This window comes from Poecilia formosa, unplaced genomic scaffold, assembly GCF_000485575.1.
Source record: "Poecilia formosa unplaced genomic scaffold, Poecilia_formosa-5.1.2 Scaffold107, whole genome shotgun sequence".
Classification (NCBI taxonomy): domain Eukaryota; kingdom Metazoa; phylum Chordata; class Actinopteri; order Cyprinodontiformes; family Poeciliidae; genus Poecilia; species Poecilia formosa.
In genome coordinates, this window is record NW_006800046.1 from 831,932 (window position 1) to 850,373 (window position 18,442).

An 18,442-nucleotide genomic window follows, 5' to 3' on the forward strand; every position below is an offset into this window, starting at 1 on the left:
CCTCGGTACAATCAACTGGAGCAATAACCCACATTCCCAGACATAGTAAAAATGAAATGAAAATGGACTTTGGCTGCAACACCCTGTTCTCTAGGGTCGCAAAGTAAAGCAGTTCAATGTGTTTAAACGTATTGTTGGCTATCTTAACTTCCTCGAGTCACTTATCTTTGGTGATATCACAAACATGGGATGGGACTCAGGTCCACCAATCCGGTCGTGGAAGGCTGGAGGCTGTTATAAAAACAGGCGTGGGGAGACTTCCAGACTCACTCCTCACGCTCTCTCTCTCATCTCGCTGCTGGGAAACGACCTCTCACCCTGAAACAATGGCCAAGGACATGACTCTGCTGTGGGGCCCCGGCTCTCCTCCCTGCTGGAGGGTCATGATCGCCCTGGAGGAGAAGGGCCTGCAGGGCTACAACAGCAAACAGCTGTCCTTTGAGAAGGGGGAGCACAAGGGGAAGGACGTGCTCGCCATCAATCCCAGGGGTCAGGTAGGTTCTTGTCATTCAATTCTGCGACACAGAAATTGTAATAAAAACTTTTTTTTTGATGCACTCACTAATACGTAGAGTGCTGGTCTGCAGAAAGTTCTCTGATTTTAAACATTATGCTCTCTGTCTTGAAGCTTCCTGCCTTCAAACACGGAAACATCACCCTGAACGAGTCCTACGGCGCTTGCATATACCTGGAGGTGAGAACCTAGTTAAAGTTTTATGCAGCCATATGCCTCCAAAGAGTTAACAAGAGGGAAGAAGGGGGAGGGACGCTTTTCCCCGTTGCATTCAGCGGTATCTTGCAGACAAAGAGACACCCTACACCACAGAGGGAGCTGAAACCAGAGCCTCCTTCATAACTTGTTGCTCATAACTTATGCTTTTTTTTCTCCTTGTGTCTCCGACAACAGGAGCAGTTCAAGGGCCAAGGAAACAAGCTGACCCCCGAAAACAAAGCCGAACTTGCACTGATGTACCAGCGCATGTTTGAGGGCCTATCGCTCTTCGACAAAATAAGTAAGCTCGCTTTGATGCTCAAGGAATTCAAAGTATTTCACTTTTATCGCACATTTAAGGATAAGGATAACTACATTACTCTGACACCCTGAGATCCACCTTGTGGGACTTTTGCACCAAGTTACACATGGCAACGTCAAGCACCGTGCCTGCAACCTTAAAACCACTGAGAGTTGTCACGTCTTCAGTGGGCCTCCTCAGGAGGGAGTGGCGTTACATCAGATGTTCCCTCTTTTCTCATGAGAACCCGACTTGTTCAAAACAAAACACACACCTTGTTTGAGCAAATGAGGTCACGTCAGAATCATAATGTTAATCCCACAGAGGATCACATGATAGCTGGCGTGCACAGATGAAGCCACAAGATGTTTGACCCCATTTCACAGGGTTGCAGGGCAAGGAAACAACAGACAAGTGACAAGGAGGTGCACGGCACGCCTTTGCCCCTTTTCCTCGTCTCCTTCCGTGACACTCCTGACCGATCCCGATCTATGTTGCACAGAAGGAAATGGCAGCAATCATGGGGGTTGATGTTTGCCACACCAGGAAGTCGCTCTTGCTGATTGCGTGTTTTTTCTCCCATCAGGACAATCCCTCTTCTACGACCGCTTCGTCCCCGAGGGAGAGAGGCACGACTCTGCCAAGCAGAGGTTCGCCGGGCAACTGAAGGACGAGATCAAACTCTGGGAGGGGTACATGCAGGTAAGCAATACGTCCTGCAATTTTTTTTTTTTCTTTTTGGTAAGGTTAAGACTGGAATGCCTTATTAGAAACTCATATGCAAAAAAGAACGAGATATTCTGTGGACTTTTTATTTGACTCTCTGTCATTGCTAGTCTCGGGACTCTTAAAAGAACACAACTACTCCTGACACGCCTCCTTGTTTTTACTAAAAAACTGCTCTGACTGGTTGTTTCCACCTACCTGTGATTGGGTTACATATATCAAGACACACAGACCAGCACTGGCTGCGGTGTTAGTCCTCATGTCTTGACTGTCAAGATATAAGTGATGTAAAGGTATACAATTAAAAACATGTTGCTTTGTGTTCTTCTAGGCAACGGGTCCTTACCTTGCAGGAAAGAGCTTTTCTCTGGCCGATGTCATCGTCTTCCCAGTGATCGCTTTTCTCTTCCGCTTTGGGTAAGCGGGCAAAATCATTCCAAATCGCTTCAAAATAAATGAAAGAAAAAGGAGCGGAAGGAAATGGTGACATTAAATCCTTTTTCTTTTTAATTTACCTGCAGCCTGAATGAGGAGCACTTCCCTAAACTGGCAGCTTACCACAACACTGTGAAGGACAGACCCAGCGTCAAGAACACCTGGCCTCCCAACTGGAAGGACACTCCAGGAATGGATGCACTGAAGAACCTTTAAGCTGGAAACAATGTTCCTTTTGTGTTTACTATGAAGCTACATCTTCTGCTGCACTACTGTAGAGGTTTACATGTTAAAAAGAAAACAGACAAACCCTTTGCTTTCACTGTTAGGTGCTTACCTGATACCATTTGTACGTAATTTCCTATAAAGATGTGTGTTTGGTGCTGTGACCAACAAAATAAATAGAACTGAAATTCATCTGTCTCCATTTTATCATTCTGATTGTGACACTTGCATTAGCTTTTTCTCCAGGTCAATTTATAAATGAGATATATCCATTTATTGCCAGTTTTTGGAATAGGAAGAGCAGCTCCGACCCTCGACTCCCCCACGCCGCTCCTTCAGACTAGCCTGCAGCAATTAGCAAACACCTGGTGGAACTGCTCATTATAGGAGTTACTTCTCAGTGAAATGCTAGTAAAAAACGTTAAAGTGTTAACAGAGGAGCCATGATGTGATGACTTCCTGAAGGCGGAGTTTCAGAAAGATTAGGAGTTGGTAAAGTGACACAGGCCCAATTTCAAGGTGGTAAATTACAAAGTAAGTTTTCTTTTAAGTCACATTTGATACATGTAGTATTTCTTTTATGACAACTGAATTTAACATAGCTACTTGATTGTGCTATAAAATGGCACTTTGTGCATGGAAAACACATAATACTAAGAGATGTTAATTGAAAGCCCCCAGTTATAGAAAGACAAGAGAGTTGTGTCATTATTTCTAGTCTCACGGCGAGGATACTGCGAGTATGCTTTCAAATAAGCAAAATAATGACTTTGCATGAAGAAGATTGAAGATTTGGAAAGGCCTAGGAAGAGTCCAGCTCTAAATCAAATTCTGTCAAGCAATCCTGTAAGCTGTAGATAAGCTATGTTTCAAGTGAGAATGATTTGTTATTGTTTTACTGATTTATTATTGTTTTACTTTGTTACTGTGGTTTGTACTGTTTGAAATCCCCTGTAACTCATTAATCCAAGGAAAATGCTTGTTTTTGTTGTTTTGTTTTTAACACAAGTTTTAATTGGACTAGATTGATTCTGTCTAAAGCAGAGAAACGGTGGCTGACAATGAAATCAGCAAATGAGCTAACATCGTCACGCTACGCAGGATTGCCACCAGAAGATAATACCGTATTCCTCCACCAATGGCAACATAAAAAAGTGAATCATTTACAGGGGACCTTGCTCTATTTCCAGAAAATTATCTGATTATTATGTAACAGTTTAGGAGAGAATCTATGGTAAAAAATATCAGTTTGAGGTTGCAACATGGCAATGTTGGATACAAGAAGATGTGACCTTGTAACTTGGCCAATGCCAATATCCAATATGAAAAGCTAATATTAAGTGCTCCATTTCCCGCTAACAAGCTTATCATTACATAACAGCTGAACCCAACAACAAACATTGTAACCCTGAGGGAGGAATTTCTATTCAGGTTGACGGTTTTCTCAAGGCACTGATTCAAGAACCATTGAGCAGGACACACTGGTCTTTTGCAGAGAAAGTAGCGTTGGAGAGAAGGATGTCACGAAAAGCTCCATATTAATCATCTACTTTTTAAAATATATTTTTAAAAAATTTTTAACGTTTCATTATGAAAGACATAGTTTAAAGGCACACAAAAATGTTGGCTCTTAATAAAAATACAAATTCAGAATGTAAATGACCAAAAAGAATCCAGTGGTATTGTTACAAAGACGAGCAATTTAAGAGCCTGAAGGATGGAAGATATGTTATTATTAATAAAGTTCTGGATTTATGGATTTAAAAGTATAGTAAAACCTGCAGAAAGTGCAAAACAACGTTGACTGGGATCAGTCTTTCAGTTTTATTTATGATTCATAACCTTTCTTCTCTTCTTCAATTAAGAAAGAAAGTAACAATTAAGAAAGGCAATTAAGAAAGTAACTTTGCCTGTTCTAAAAACTGAAATGTTTTTCTCTGGAATGAAGCAAACGTTTGTGATGTATTTCAGTTCTATTCCAACATAAATAGTAGTAAAGCTGCATCTTAGCATCAATAGATCACTTAAAAAGTATTATAATCTATTTGGACTTTAATGCTGCTGTAGTGCATAATTGTAAAGTAATTTATTGTATTCTATCCATCCATCCATCCATCCATCCATCCATCCATCCATCCATCCATCCATCCATCCATCCATCCATCCATCCATCCATCTTCCACTTATCCGGGGTCGGGTCGCGGGGGCAGCTGCTTCAGAAGGGAGGTCCAGACTTCTCCTCCGAGGCCCAGACTTCGGAGGAGCTGGAAGTCACTTCTTCCAGCTCCTCCGGGGGAACCTCAAGGCGTTCCCAGGCCAGCCAAGAGACATAGTCCCTCCAGCATGTCCTGAGTCTTCCCCAGGGCCTCCTCCCAGTGGGACGTGCCCGGAACACCTCACAAGGGAGGTGTCCAGGAGGCATCCTGACCAGATGCCCGAGCCACCTCAACTGGCTCCTCTCGACGTGGAGGAGCAGAGGCTCTACTCTGAATCCCTCCTGGATGACCGAGCTTCTCAACCTATCTCTAAGGGAGAGCCCAGCCACCCTACGGACAAAACCCATTTCGGCCCCTTGTATCCGAGATCTCGTTCTTTCGGTCATGACCCAAAACTAATGACCATAGATGAGGGTAGGAATGTAGATTGACCAGTAAATCGAGAGCTTTGCTTTTTAGCTCAGCTCTCTTTTCACGACGACAGACCAGTACAGCGCTCGCTTCACTGCAGACGCTGCCCGAATCCGCCTGTCGATCTCCCGCTCCCTTCTTCCCTCATTTGTGAACAAGATCCCGAGATACTTAAACTCCTCCACTTGGGGCAGGACGACACCCCCCAACCCGGAGAAGGCACTCTACCCTGGCCATGGCCTCGGATACTGCATCTTTTTCTGCATGCTGAACAGTGGACCTTGAAACAGGAAAACACTCAGTTGTCTGAAATGTGACACAATCTGACTGTGTAAACAGAATGTGAGGTAACTTGTCCTTTGACGTCTGTATTTGCAGAACCAGTTCTTTAAAAAGCAGAAAGCTAAGCACTGTTTCAGCAGATGAAGATGGAAAGTTCTTTGATTCTGGTGGGCCTTCTGCTGGCCAGCAGCTTTTCCTTCAGTAAAGGTAGCACACTTAAATGACTTATTCCAGAATGTCTATACCGTTTATTTATCATATGTAAACTTTTGACTCCTTTTCCTTCAGCATGCCCTAATGGACTTCTGGTGAACGTGGATTTTCCCGGATCAGACATAACGTTTCTCTACTCTCCTAGCGTGGAGCACTGTCAGCAGCTGTGCACTCAGCACCCTGCCTGCCTCTTCTTCACCTTCATCAGGCCTGACTGGACCAGTGACAACAGGTAGGACACACACTTACTACAATAATAGTTTAACAGAGGAAGAATTTCTGAGAATTGCCCCAGAGAAGAAAAAAAAAGGCAAAAATACATACTTAATTGCATTAACATAGCTAACATATAAAATAATATCCATCCATTTTCTTTACACCCTTGTCCCTTAGTGGGGTCAGGAGGGTTGTTGGTGCCTATCTCCAGCTATTGTTCTGGGCGAGAGGTGGGGTACACCCTGGACAGGTTGCCAGTCTGTTGCAGGGCAACACAGAGACACACAACCATGCACACACACTCACACTTAGGGGCAATTTGGAGAGGCCAATTAACCTGACAGTCATGTTTTTGGACTGTGGGAGAAAACCCACACATGCACAGAGAGAACATGCAAACTCCATGCAGAAAGGCCAGGGACAGGAATTGAACCCAGAACCTTCTTGTTGCAGAGCAACAGCTCTACCAACTGCACCACTGTGCAGCCTAAAATAATATAATGAGTGGAATTTAAAAAAAATATGAAATTTAGATGAAAAAATATAATTTGTATTTAAAGATATTAGAAAAAAAGGACTTAACTCTTTTATTGTACAAATACTTGCCTGTTTTATCTGCACCTGGGTTAAAGTATTTAAATATTACTAATATTTAAGATAGTTAATGTTTAAATCCAGAATGTTGAGCCACTGGTGGTTTAGGCCTTTTTGTAAATCAGTGGCTTACATTTGTTATTAGTACCTTTTTAAAAATTATTTATTTGCATTAAAAAAATGTATATTCTTGTGTTTTTAATAAAGTTGATGATTTTGTTTTTATTTGTGTTGTATTTTATTTTCAATATATTTGTGTCTTTAATACAGTTGATGATGATTAACAATGATAATGCTACTATACCCCCGGCCCCTTCAGGCACTTTTACTGCTACCTCAAATCCACCCCCTCTGGGCAGCCATCTTCCCAAACTCCTCTTTTGGGCGTCATATCTGGCTTTTCTCTCAAGACCTGCAATCCAGAACCAAGTAGGCTCACACTCTAAGAATTACAAATAATTATTTAATGCTCAGAGAAAAAAAACAAACAACAAAAAACAAAAGCACAGCAACATTTTATTAAGATTTTAACCAAAATTAGGAGAAAACTTCACCGTAGGCTTGTCTATGCTATCCATGGTTTCTTTAATATTCTCTGGTTTCTGCCAGGACCTTGTTTTTCGCAGGTCTTCCAGAACGTGGACTTTTTTGGCGCAGACTACAGAACCTTGTTCACGCCTGACATTCAGGAGTGTCAGAGGGTCTGCACACAGGATCCTGGGTGTCAGTTCTTCGCTTTTATGAAAGAGGACCACCCCATCCATAACATCAGGTAAAAGTTAATTATCTTCTCATTAAAGCTCTTGGTGCAGAGTCCAAGATCTTCAGTAGAAATAAAGTGATGTGAAAGAAAACACTCAGCAAGGTTAACTATGAAAAATCTGTTGTGCTGTTGCAACTTGACTGAAGCAGTAAGAAAATTGATAAATAAAGATACAACATTGAACTTCAAATGTTTTTGCCCAATAAGTTAAGTGTGACATGTATGAGACTTGTTAATATAATCTCAACCACTAGAGGGCGTGCTACAGTTGAAAATGAAGGGCAGTGACTGATGCTCATACCTTGATGTGGATTATTTGAAAAATGTGGGCTCAACATTAGTTTAACATTTCTAAAGTCAAGTTCAGTTGAAATGTTGTAAACAAAGCTAACTGGCCACTACCTGCAGGAGATAAGTAGTAATTCTGAACCAATCAGAGAGACAAATTTGAAGACAAGCAGAATCTGAAATAAGTAGAAATTGATGATGTCGAACATGCCACACAAAAGAAATTTACTTGGGTTTTTACTAAATTTGTTAAACTAACTTGCAATTAGTTGTAGTAGCAAACTGCTTCTAATGTGTTCTATGTGTAGAATATTCCTTAAACAATCTAATATAGATTAGTGGTAAACATTTTCTGCCATATTGCAATGATTTAATTACAATGGGAATGACCTAGCAAGTTTTGTGTAGCTAAATACCAAAACAAGCAAAAATCCACAAAAGCACTAAAAGTCATCACTAAGGAGAATTAATGAGGTAAGTAGGGGGGCGCAAACTTCAGTGTTTTAGTTAACATTTGAAAGAAGAAAGTACTACATAATCTTGATAATTTCATCAGAGTGGTCAACTGCTGAATTAATCTGAAAAAAAAAAAAAAACAACTCAAAGCTGTACTTTCTTCAACTTACTGGAACTGCTTGTGTTTAGAGATACTTGCGGCGCCATGACCCACATGACCCACATGACCCACTTCCACATGTTTTCATGTCCACGGAAGACAATGAGTCTCTCAATATGCTGCTCTGCGTTGCTTGTGCTAAGCATTAGTTTTTGTGTTAATAAGTTTCTGATGATTACTTAAAATCTTATAACCTTTTCTACACAAGAAATCACACAGCAGGGCCTCTGAACATCTTTTCTCTGCCATTTAAATGTCTGTTTTCTTTGCTTCTAGATTCAAGTGCTACCTTAAGTTTAGCTGGAGTGTCCCGAGGACTCCTATTGTGGAAAAAAAGGCTGGAGTCACATCCGGATTTGCCCAAAAAACCCAACAGACTCAAGAACTTGACACACGTAAACAAATATCAAGAGCTAAAACGCTGGTCTTTTATTGTGATTTTCATGGTGTTGATTTTTGTTTTGTTTTGTGCCATTTGCAGCATGTCAGAACCAGTTTTTTCCAAACACTGACATCCCGGGAAGCAACCTTGAGCATCAGAAGTCTGTTTCCGTTGAGCACTGTCAAGTCCTGTGTTCGGCTCATCCAAAGTGCACTTACTTCTCCTTCAGCAGGTAGCAAATGATCCCTTTATCATAGCTGTTCTGATTGGTCGATCAACTAAGACGTAGCACATTTAAAACCTTTTTAAATCTTTGTGATTCCTCAGTGATGACTTTGAATGCTATTTGAAGAACAACCTCAACAACTTGACAGTTAAACCAAAAGACGGAATCACATCAGGCATACCGGCACACTTCTGTCAGCTTGACGACAGTACGCACCATCAGTCAACACAAACACTAAACATAGCCCACTTTCTGCTCTCAGAGATGTATTGAAGCAAAGTCCAAAGTGGAAATAAACGTTAGAGGTCTTTGACTTATGTCAAATTTAGCTGCTTTAATTATTAATGCTACCTTAACTGTGCCCATTGTAGACTCGTATGTTATTTTAACAGCAGAGATTTGACCAAATATGTCTTTCCTACCAGCGTGGGTCAAGCAGAGCTATGAAGGTGTGGATTTCCGTGGCTCCGACATTCGATTCGAGCTGATGGATACGGCAGAGCTCTGTCAGTTGAAATGTGACGAGGACCCCAACTGCCAGTTCTACACCTATGTCGATGAAAACTTCTCTGACCGTGCAGCATGGTACATTATTCCTTATCCATTATCCATTATCCATTATTATTGAAATTCAGGTAGAAATTTACTGATGTTGCCACTTTGTCGCTGAACCGATATTTCCTGTTGTCACTGCTGCAGGCGTCGCTGCTATCTGAAGAGGGTCATCACCATGCCAGCTCCTCCCATTGTTAACAAACAAGCCAGTGTTGTGTCTGGCTTCAGCCTGAGGGACTGCAGAACATCACTTGCTTAACAGACAGAAAGCTTTCAGAAATAAACTTTTATTCTCTTTTGATGGACATTTTCTGTTACCTTCAGACAAAGATATATATATATATATATATATATATATATATATATATATATATATATATATATATATATATATATATATATATTTGGCTAAAGGTTTTGTTTTGATTTCTTGGCACACTTTCAACAAGATTACATCGAGATTAGCAACTTTTGTAGAATAGTTATGTTCCGGTCGTCTTACCAGAACTATCCAATCATTATAAATTGAGCCAAAACAACTGCACAAATCAAAGGAAAGGACACCACTGGCTGAAATTTCCAAATACACACCAATGGGTGTTACGCCCTATAAAAGTTTTATAACCATTAAAAGTTGGGAGATTTCATGCATTTTGTGAGATCTTGGAAGTTCTGTTGTAACTTGAATTTGTTGATGTGCTAAATAAATCTCCTCCTGATTGGCAAGATACGAGTCCTGTGATTATTTCTTCCATGAGTTGGCCACTTTTCACTCCCCAATATAATGTGACCACAAAATCATGATGTTGCAGCAAGTCCTCCGATTGTTGCATGATGATTTTTTTTTCTGAACTGCTGAAATGGAGCATAGACTCATTAAAATTATTGAGATAAAGTTCTGAGTTCTTCTATAACATTCCAGATAAGTCATCATTGGGCTATTGGTGCAATTTGGTAGATCAGTTAAGTAGCCATAACGTTTTCTCTAAAGATAGAATAACACCAACTGCATACATATAGAAATGAAAAAATATAGAACCTTATGAGGTGCAACAAAATGAGTTGCATCACTGAATGTGACATTTCTACTTTCTGCAGGAGATGGATCACAAAAATTACTGTAAATAAGATTTGATCAGTAATCAGTATGCCGGTTATGGATTATTTGTAAATATTTTGATTTCACCTTTTTAAAAGACACCATTTTCTGTAGATCATGGCAGTATTGGCACCATGTCCTGACCAGGATTTTCTTATTTTTCTGCAAATTAGACTTGACCAGAGTTCTGACTATCAAATTGTAATAATGAAAATGCTTCCTATATAATATGTGTAAAATGTTTGCACATTTTTAAAAGATCCCATTTTGTTAAAACGATCGTTATAAGAGTTGATTTTCCAAAGACTTGTGATTTCCAGTAGTTTCCAGCTTTTAGAAGAATTCATTTATTTCCAAAACCATACACCTGTCCAAATGTTTTTCCTGTAGAATAAAACCCGAATACCCATTCTACAATTACAGTTTTGACAAAGTGCTGATTATCAAATGGTTATAAGAATCTAGTTTACAATTTTATAAGTGTTCATTTTCTGAAGTATTTTAAATTGCAATTGGCCAGTATGGGGACTGAACCCATGACCTTGGCGTTATTAGCATCACACTCTGACCAGCTGAGCCAATACAGCCATACGGCCATACAGAATGCTGAGTTTTCATCGATTTAAGAGAAACATCCACGATCTTACCACAATGAAGATTTGACAAAAGTGCCTATTACCTCATGTCTTTGTTATGCAGCATGTGTAAATATTTAGTTTCCATATTGTTACCTTGGCGATTTTAAATAAGCAACCTTGTCTGAACATTTCTTCATCATTACCTAGCATACTAGGTCTAAGGGCATTTTTACAACCTTGCTGGGTTTCCTGTCAATTCAAGAGACCAGAAACATTCCCTTATGGTCTGACTAGTGCAGCCAATGAGGCAGAACGGAAACCAAGTCCAAATTTTAAAAACGTTTGTCTAATAATTACAATGTGCTGAGAAGCTCTTCATTTATGTTAGTCTAAAACCAACAAAACAGTGTCCTGTCTTATATTGGTCACATTGACCTGTGTTATCTGATCTGAATGGACATGTTGAAATGTCACTGCTGGGTTTTGTTGCAGGCAATGGGTGACAGACTGGCGATGGGTCAACGGTCCATCCCAGACAAGAAGAAGAGGTTACTGAATAACAACCTCCATGCCTTTTGGTTCACTTCAGCACATCCCATCATGCAACTGTGCTGTTTTATGAAAGGAGGAATTCAAAGTTAACTTGGGATCTCGTCTCTGTGCTCAGTTAGTTTTACAGGAAAGCAATAACCGCATTGTACTCTTAAATCTGTGTGATTTTGGGTTGCTGATTAACGTGTTTGCCATTGATGCTGCTCTGTGTGACCTCGTGTCTTTCTGTTGATTCTTCTGTTGCTTATGTTCTGTTTATTGATCTGGATTCCTTTTTTTTTTGTGGACATTTTCAATTACTATTCACAAAATGTTGTGCCATGTGAAGATCTCAGATTAAAGGCCTGGAAGATGAGTCAGTTATATCTTCAGGCATTTAATGTATATCAACCTAGATTTAGATTTTTTTAATACTATAGAAACATTTTAAAAGTAGAATGACAACCTCAACTTTCAGCTGTTTGGTTCTACACTAATAAAATACTGTTCCAGCGTATTTTCAGGACCCAGAAACACTCTGTCATGTAGAGAACAATTTGTAAAATATGCCTGGCTTGATGAATGTTCTTCTGTAAGACGAAAAAAAAATGACCATAATATTTCAAAATCAAACCAAAACCACTGCTGGATAGTTTAATTTTTTTTTGTTTTGTTTTGTTTTTGCAGACACAAAAACAGGGGAAAAAAAAATCTGCAAATATTTGCTTGAAGTTAACAGACGAATTCTGTCACATGCAAACAGAGCTTTAGATTTTTTTTTAAAATCCTGAGACTTTTATGAACTTCTACAGTTCCTCAAGGTGAAGCCAGACATGACATTGTCCACTCTCCTAATGTGGGAAGGCGTAGGCATGGTGACGACTCGCTTCATATAGCAGCGGTGCCTGCAACACAAAAAACAACAATTCATATATCGCTGCTGTAGCCAAGTACGAACATTTGATGACTGCAGACACCGTACCGATGTTCGGGGTGGAAGAAGCTCCCGTTGTGGTAGGTGTAGAACTGACAGTTGGGGTCCTCTGTGCACTTCTCCTGGCAGATGTCCACAAAGTTCACCACCTCAGAGCGAAAGTCCGAGCCACGAAACTCGATGTCTCTGTAGGTCAGCTTGGCCCAGCCTGTCAGCAAAAGTAGTTTTTATGGTTAGATTTTGACAGCGAACTTCTTCAGGAACATGTTGAGAAAAACAGCAGCTTCCTAGAATGGAAATAGTTAAAAATCAATCTGTGATAATTATTTGCTAAAATATAGTTGTGGACAAACTGAGGTTGAATTCGTAGCTTCAGATGGCAAGTATGCTAAAACAAGAATCAAGGATGATTATTATATTTGCACTTTTACAAAATACTCTTGCACTATTTTCTTTTGAGCTTAAGTACAATTATTAAACCATTTAATGTCTTTCAAATTTTCAGTGCTGAAATTGTCAAATTAAATTTAATTAAATTCCCATTTTTAATGAAGTTGTATAAATATGTTAGATCTATGATCTGTGTAAAAAGTCAAGCTTTCATGGGAGGCCCCTTATGGTTTCTGGGCTCTAAGCAGCAGCTTAGTTTGCTTATGCCTTGGGCTGGCTTTAAGGAGCACTAATATGAAACGCTATTAAAATCAAACCAATACAGATGAAGAGTTTAGTTATGTAGCTCTATTCACAAAGCAATTCAATTTGAAGACAAGGAGAGATTAATGTGACAATTTTTGTCTCTGTGGAAGCAAAACTTCCATAGATTCTGACCACAAATACAGCAAAAATGAAGACAGGTGAGTTTTAAACTGTGTTGCTCGTGAAAATGTGTCTGTTCTGGCTTTCATGTTAATTAGTTGAACGTACTTTCATCAATCTGACAGAGGTGAGATGAAATTCCTGATGTGAAGTTGCTTTTCGTTTTGGCCACCATGCTGTTTGGATTGTTCTTCAAGAAACACCTGAAGTCGTTACTGTAAAATATAAGGCATTTCCCTTTAAAGTTTCTCTAAAGTAATCGAAGTATCAAAACAAATCAAAACCACCATCTATAAATATCTTAGACAGTCTCATACTCCCCACCTGCTGAACGAGAAGTAGGTACATAGTGGATGTACGGAGCACAGGAACTGACAATGTTCGGGAGAGACGGCTTGCGATTCCAGGAAGTCATTTCCTCTGAAGTCGGTGTTTGAAAAAAGTTGGCTCTGACAAACTGCGCAAAACACAGAATAAAGGTGATAAGGAGGCAAAAACGTCGATGTACATTACTTCGCCACGGAGACACTCCAGTCGTCCGCGTACCAGTGGCAAAGTGTTGAGTGAGTTGTGGTTTCTGGGAGAATCCAGAAATGACTCCAGACTTTAGCGCGACAGCAGCCGGTCTGGGCACAAACCAGCTGAATTTAAGGTGGCACTTGTACCTAGAACAGAGGGAACAACAAAGTTTTCTAAAAGGAACAGCTGATCTTGTCACTGGATTCACACAAAAAGAAAGCAAATAGTTTCAAGGTGGTTCAGCAGTGTACCAGGCCATCCTAGGGCCAAGGTTTGTGTTCAATTTTGTAGTTGTATCATCATAGCTGCGGTGTTCTGTCTTGGACCAGAGGACCTGTTGGTAAGCACCAGCGGTTATGGAAGCCATTGAGCTGATTGAGTCTTTTAGGGATTGGTTGTCCTTAGTGACTCCTAAAGCAGCAGGCAGGTACCAGGTGACCAAAAGCTTCTGTAGTTGGAGGAACATGGGAGGATCCAGACTCAGGATATGATGGGTTGATTATTTCCGTAATGTGGACATCACTACCAGAGATCTGCTGTTGTCATACCAACCTTCCAGACCTCTCACGTCTTCTGATTCTGGCTTTGGCTTTGGTATGGGAATACATCTCACACACACCAAACAAATAAACAACAACAACAACACCATTGATATTGTTGGGTAGTTCAGATTTTACCTGACATCCGGAGATGAGAAGTTCCCCGTTACAAACGTAAAGAACTGACACACGGGATCAAGCGTGCAGACCCTCTGACACTCCTCAAAGTTTGCAGTGAAAAAGGTTTCGTAATCCCCACCGTGGAAATCCACATCCTCAAAAACCTGAGAAAAACAAAGCGCTGGAACCATGGCGACAGAAATATGGTCAACAAGCATTAGAGAAATCTAGATACGCATGGGTTTTGTGGGGGGCGGGGGGGGGAACAAGTAAGAGAGAGTCACAGCTTTATGATTATGTTCACTCAGGAGTTTTGTTTTGTAGAAAAAGAATAAGCATTTTTACGATAAATTTTCATCACCACATTAACATGGGAAAAATATATACCACACCAAATGATTTACAGCTACAGTATTGTAAAATTTAAGCGAACTTACTCGGCTCCAGATTGCAGGTTTTGAGAGAATAGCCTGAAGTGACGCCCAGCAGTAAAACCTGAGACTGTGGGTGTCCGGAAGAACTTGATTTCAGGTAGCATCGAAAACTCCTGAAAAGAAAGGAAGAAAATAAATGTTTTTAAATATATTACAATTTTCTCTAGTACTTGAGTGTTTTATTGAGAATATTCTGCCTGCCAGCTCTCTGGTAAAATGAAATAGTAAGTTAAAAATATTTCTTACCAAAGCCTGTTTCGCTTTTCTTTTATGCATTTCAAGCTATTTTAATATAAAATTGTGCACAGTGTCTTGGTGAAATGTTTCATTTGTGTTTTTGTTGGCATCGTTGCCCTCATACCCTGACGACTTCTCAGGCCGATTGTAGCTGAAGAAGAGGCACGATGGGTGCTGGGTGCAAAGCTCTTGACAATGCTCCACGGACGGAGAGTACAAATCTACTACGTCTGACCCGGGAAAATCCACATTTAGCAGAAAACCTTGAATACATGCTGAGGAAATTGTGGAGAAAACAGATTATTGTATGTACAAAAGAAAAAAAAAGTGGAGTTAGTAAAAATAATTCACGCCTGAGGATCCGTGGGAACGCAATATACGTGTGCAAAAAGTGTACATTACCTTGAGTTGGAGAAAGGCAGACTACCAGCAGCAGGAAAACTCTCACAAAACAGGACTCCATCTTCTTCTGCAGATGGTAAACAGAAAAAGTGAGGCTGCTCTCATCCGAGAGATGGTTAAGTAACAGATTTATTAAACACGGGTGGGACAAAGGGCAGTTTTGCAACTCTCAGTGGATGACTCTGAGAAGTCAAAGTCATTTTAAAGCAAAAAGATGGAAACTATATTCCAAAATTTCACACAAAAAAAACTAATCCTGGATTGTAATGGTGATAAATGTACTAAGTTTATCATATACCCACCGATATGGTTTACCTTTTAAGAAATGCTAAAACTTACATGACCTGCTCTTGTGTTATGGGTCAGACTGATCTTGTTTAATTGAACAGGATGACATGACATAATAATAAGCTGATGCTAGGGGTGAAGGGGGTTGTGCATGGGTCAAATTTGTAGCCTATCCCAGCATTCAGTGGGTGGGAGAAAGGCTGCAGCCTGGGCAAGCTGCCAGTTCAGCACTGATAAGGAGAAGAACTGAATAAGCAACCAAACCAAAATAAAAATGATAGAAAACAGGGACTGTGTTGCAGTTTGTCTGTTGTTTGTACCAGTTTGTACCATTAAGATACACATTTTTACTTAAAATTTTTATAATGCAAAATTTGCTTTACATGATTTTCGCTGATGACAAGCACCGTTGAGATGTTGATTTCATTTTCCAGAGGGACTTGGCACCTGTTCACCTCACCAAAACACCAATAAGTGACCTTAGAATCGCTGGTCACTTATTGACCAGTGAAGTAGCGTGACCTAAGCCCTGCTGTGGCGTTAAGAGAATGACAACAGACACCAGAACCAACAAGACTGTCAACATTTGACAAAGAGATCAATTTACAGTCCATAAAGTGACATCCTGTTGAAGAAATAAACAACATTTCTACAGTTTGAGTTTTTAAAAACTGAATATTCTCAAAATAAATTCTGAGCAAAACACAGAATCGGTGAGGTCCACTTTAGGGTTGTCTGACATTCTAATGTATATTTTAGATATTATTTTTAACTGCATGAAGTTTTTCAAAAACCTACGACACAGTTTTTGTTCAGTGATTTTTTTACCTTGTCTGAAAACTTTATGACAACTTTTAACGTCACTGGAGTAAAATTTAAAAGGTTTCCCTCCTTTTTCTCTAGATTTGCTGTCTGTTCTCTTAACAGTAGTCAAAATTATTTTATGTATTTGTACTTTCATTATCTTGATTTGAAAAGACACACCTTAAACCTACAACGAAGGAATTAAAATGATCTATAATCTACTTTAAATCACCTTATCTAATAATCACTCCAGGAAAAAGGCAGTTGTTACGTAATGTAAAAAAAATCTAATATATTTGAGGAAAAAAACTAAATCAATCAAGCCCAATTTTGAACGTCTATTGTTTCTGCAGCTATAAACTTTGCGCATCAGTCCCAAATCAATTTATTGTTGGTGTCCTCACAAAGCAGCTGACAAGATGAAGACTCTTCTCATTTTAGTGGGTTTGTTTCACTTCTGTGATATTAAATTTCAGGAATAATCTCCTAGCAGATTATTTCCTAACAATACGATAGAAAATGCGGCTTGGGAAGATGAAAGTACAGGTGTACTTGTGGTGAAGGCGAAACACGCTGGAAGGTGAGTTCACAAGAACGATGTTAAATAGCGGTTCTGGGGATAACAACGTTTACCATTTTGCTCCCCTGCCTTGACTCACATATGAGCTTAAGTAATGTCCCATTCCTAATCCATAGGGTTCAATATGGCGTCGGTCCACCCTTTGCAACTAGAACAGCTTCAACTCTTCTGAGAAGGTTAATCTTCTCAGAAGGTTTAGGAGTGTTTAAGGGGATTTTTGACCGTTATTCCAGAAGCAAATTTGTGAGGTCACATAGTGATGAATTAGTCTCCGCTCTAATTCATCTGAAAGGTGTTACATTGGGTTGAGGTCAGGACTCTGTGCAGGCCAGTCCAGTTCATCCACACCAGATTCTCCCATCCATGTCTTCATGGACCTTCCTTTGTCCGTGTTGGAAGAGGAAGGGTCCAGATCCAAATTGTTCCCACAAAGATGGGAGCATGGAATTGTCCAAAATGTCTTTTTATTCAGAGTTTCTTTCACTGGAACTAAGGGGCCAGGCCCAGCTCCTGATAAACAAGCCCACACCACAGTACCCACTGGATCCCCCTGTAAACAGTGCACTTAGGACGGTGCCAAGTGTGCACCAAACTGCACACTTGGCACAATGCAGTCAGACAAGTACCGTTCTCCTGGCAACCGCCAAACCCAGACTTGTCCATCAGATTGCTAGATGGAGAAGCGTGATTCGTCACTCCAGAGAACTCGCCTCCACTTCTGCAGATATCCACTTTACACCACTGCTTCTGACACCTTGCATTGCACTTGGTGATGTACGGCTTGGACGCAGCTGCTCCACCATGGAAACCCATTCCATGAAGCTGTCTGTTCACTTTTCTTGACCTAAACATAAAGTTTGAAGTGTGTAGTGATTTACTCTGCAGAAAGTTAGCAACCTCTTCACTCTAAGAAGTTCTACATCCACTGACGTCGCTACCTCAGTTTACATGGCCTCCCACTTGCTGTCATTCCCAAACACTTTCATTTCCTTATAATATAGCTGACGATTCCTATCACAGTTGTATGCTGAAATCCACTGAGCAACACATTGTGTTGTTTCAAAAAATTTAAATAAAGCACATCAAAATAAAATAAAAACAATAAAAAAAACTTGTGGGTCTCACTGACCCCCATCTCACCATGAGTGGGTTAACAACTAGCACTTCTGTGAAGATTTTTGAATTGTCTTGTTGCTCAAAATGTGCTGTACAAATAAAATATCTGTGTCCATCTCTGACAAGCTTATGAGACTTGGTGTCTTTAAGCGGTAACTGCAAATTGATGAAGTAGTTAGACAATTTCACAACTGGGGGGTCACTGGGAAAATAATCGTCTGGCAATTCCTTCTTCCTTCCCTGTCATATATCAATTTTCCCTTGGACAAGGTCCTTATCCCCAA

The 18,442-nt window shown here is 40.1% G+C and overlaps 3 protein-coding genes across 3 annotated transcripts in view; 2 read left to right on the top strand and 1 right to left on the bottom strand.

Annotated features, from left to right (window-relative positions):
* The first annotated feature begins 101 nt into the window (after positions 1–101).
* LOC103143313 (glutathione S-transferase A-like) lies at positions 102–2,591 on the top strand. Its single transcript, XM_007559793.2, has 6 exons — positions 102–494; positions 629–694; positions 908–1,013; positions 1,600–1,715; positions 2,071–2,156; positions 2,261–2,591. The coding sequence occupies exons 1-6, from the start codon at positions 117–119 to the stop codon at positions 2,388–2,390; spliced, it is 882 nt and encodes a 293-aa protein (XP_007559855.1). The 5' UTR covers positions 102–116; the 3' UTR covers positions 2,391–2,591.
* Positions 2,592–5,404: 2,813 nt separating this feature from the next.
* Positions 5,405–9,490, top strand: LOC103143314 (coagulation factor XI-like). Its single transcript, XM_007559795.2, has 9 exons — positions 5,405–5,515; positions 5,597–5,753; positions 6,651–6,760; positions 6,941–7,103; positions 8,275–8,393; positions 8,480–8,612; positions 8,708–8,814; positions 9,032–9,191; positions 9,306–9,490. Exons 1-9 carry the CDS (start codon positions 5,449–5,451, stop codon positions 9,418–9,420), a joined length of 1,131 nt encoding a protein of 376 aa, XP_007559857.1. The 5' UTR covers positions 5,405–5,448; the 3' UTR covers positions 9,421–9,490.
* A 2,552-nt stretch (positions 9,491–12,042) lies between these two features.
* The window catches only part of LOC103143315 (plasma kallikrein-like), a 22,120-nt gene continuing 15,720 nt past the window's right edge, over positions 12,043–18,442 (bottom strand). The window contains exons 2-10 of the mRNA XM_007559796.2: positions 15,371–15,468; positions 15,093–15,243; positions 14,735–14,844; positions 14,316–14,478; positions 13,666–13,784; positions 13,444–13,576; positions 13,228–13,334; positions 12,352–12,511; positions 12,043–12,274 (exon numbers count right to left, since the gene is read on the bottom strand). Coding sequence (XP_007559858.1) covers positions 12,166–12,274; positions 12,352–12,511; positions 13,228–13,334; positions 13,444–13,576; positions 13,666–13,784; positions 14,316–14,478; positions 14,735–14,844; positions 15,093–15,243; positions 15,371–15,431 — 1,113 coding nt within the window. The 5' untranslated portion in view covers positions 15,432–15,468 and the 3' untranslated portion in view covers positions 12,043–12,165. The remainder of the gene's footprint in view (positions 12,275–12,351; positions 12,512–13,227; positions 13,335–13,443; positions 13,577–13,665; positions 13,785–14,315; positions 14,479–14,734; positions 14,845–15,092; positions 15,244–15,370; positions 15,469–18,442) is intronic.

Coding starts and splice junctions, on each gene's coding strand:
- LOC103143313 (XM_007559793.2), top strand. CDS start 117: ATGTGTTTAAACGTATTGTTGGCTATCTTAACTTCCTCGAGTCACTTA. Junction 695..907: donor GCGCTTGCATATACCTGGAG/GTGAGAACCTAG, acceptor CTCCGACAACAG/GAGCAGTTCAAGGGCCAAGG. Junction 1,716..2,070: donor TCTGGGAGGGGTACATGCAG/GTAAGCAATACG, acceptor GTGTTCTTCTAG/GCAACGGGTCCTTACCTTGC.
- LOC103143314 (XM_007559795.2), top strand. CDS start 5,449: ATGAAGATGGAAAGTTCTTTGATTCTGGTGGGCCTTCTGCTGGCCAGC. Junction 5,516..5,596: donor CAGCTTTTCCTTCAGTAAAG/GTAGCACACTTA, acceptor CTTTTCCTTCAG/CATGCCCTAATGGACTTCTG. Junction 6,761..6,940: donor GACCTGCAATCCAGAACCAA/GTAGGCTCACAC, acceptor GGTTTCTGCCAG/GACCTTGTTTTTCGCAGGTC.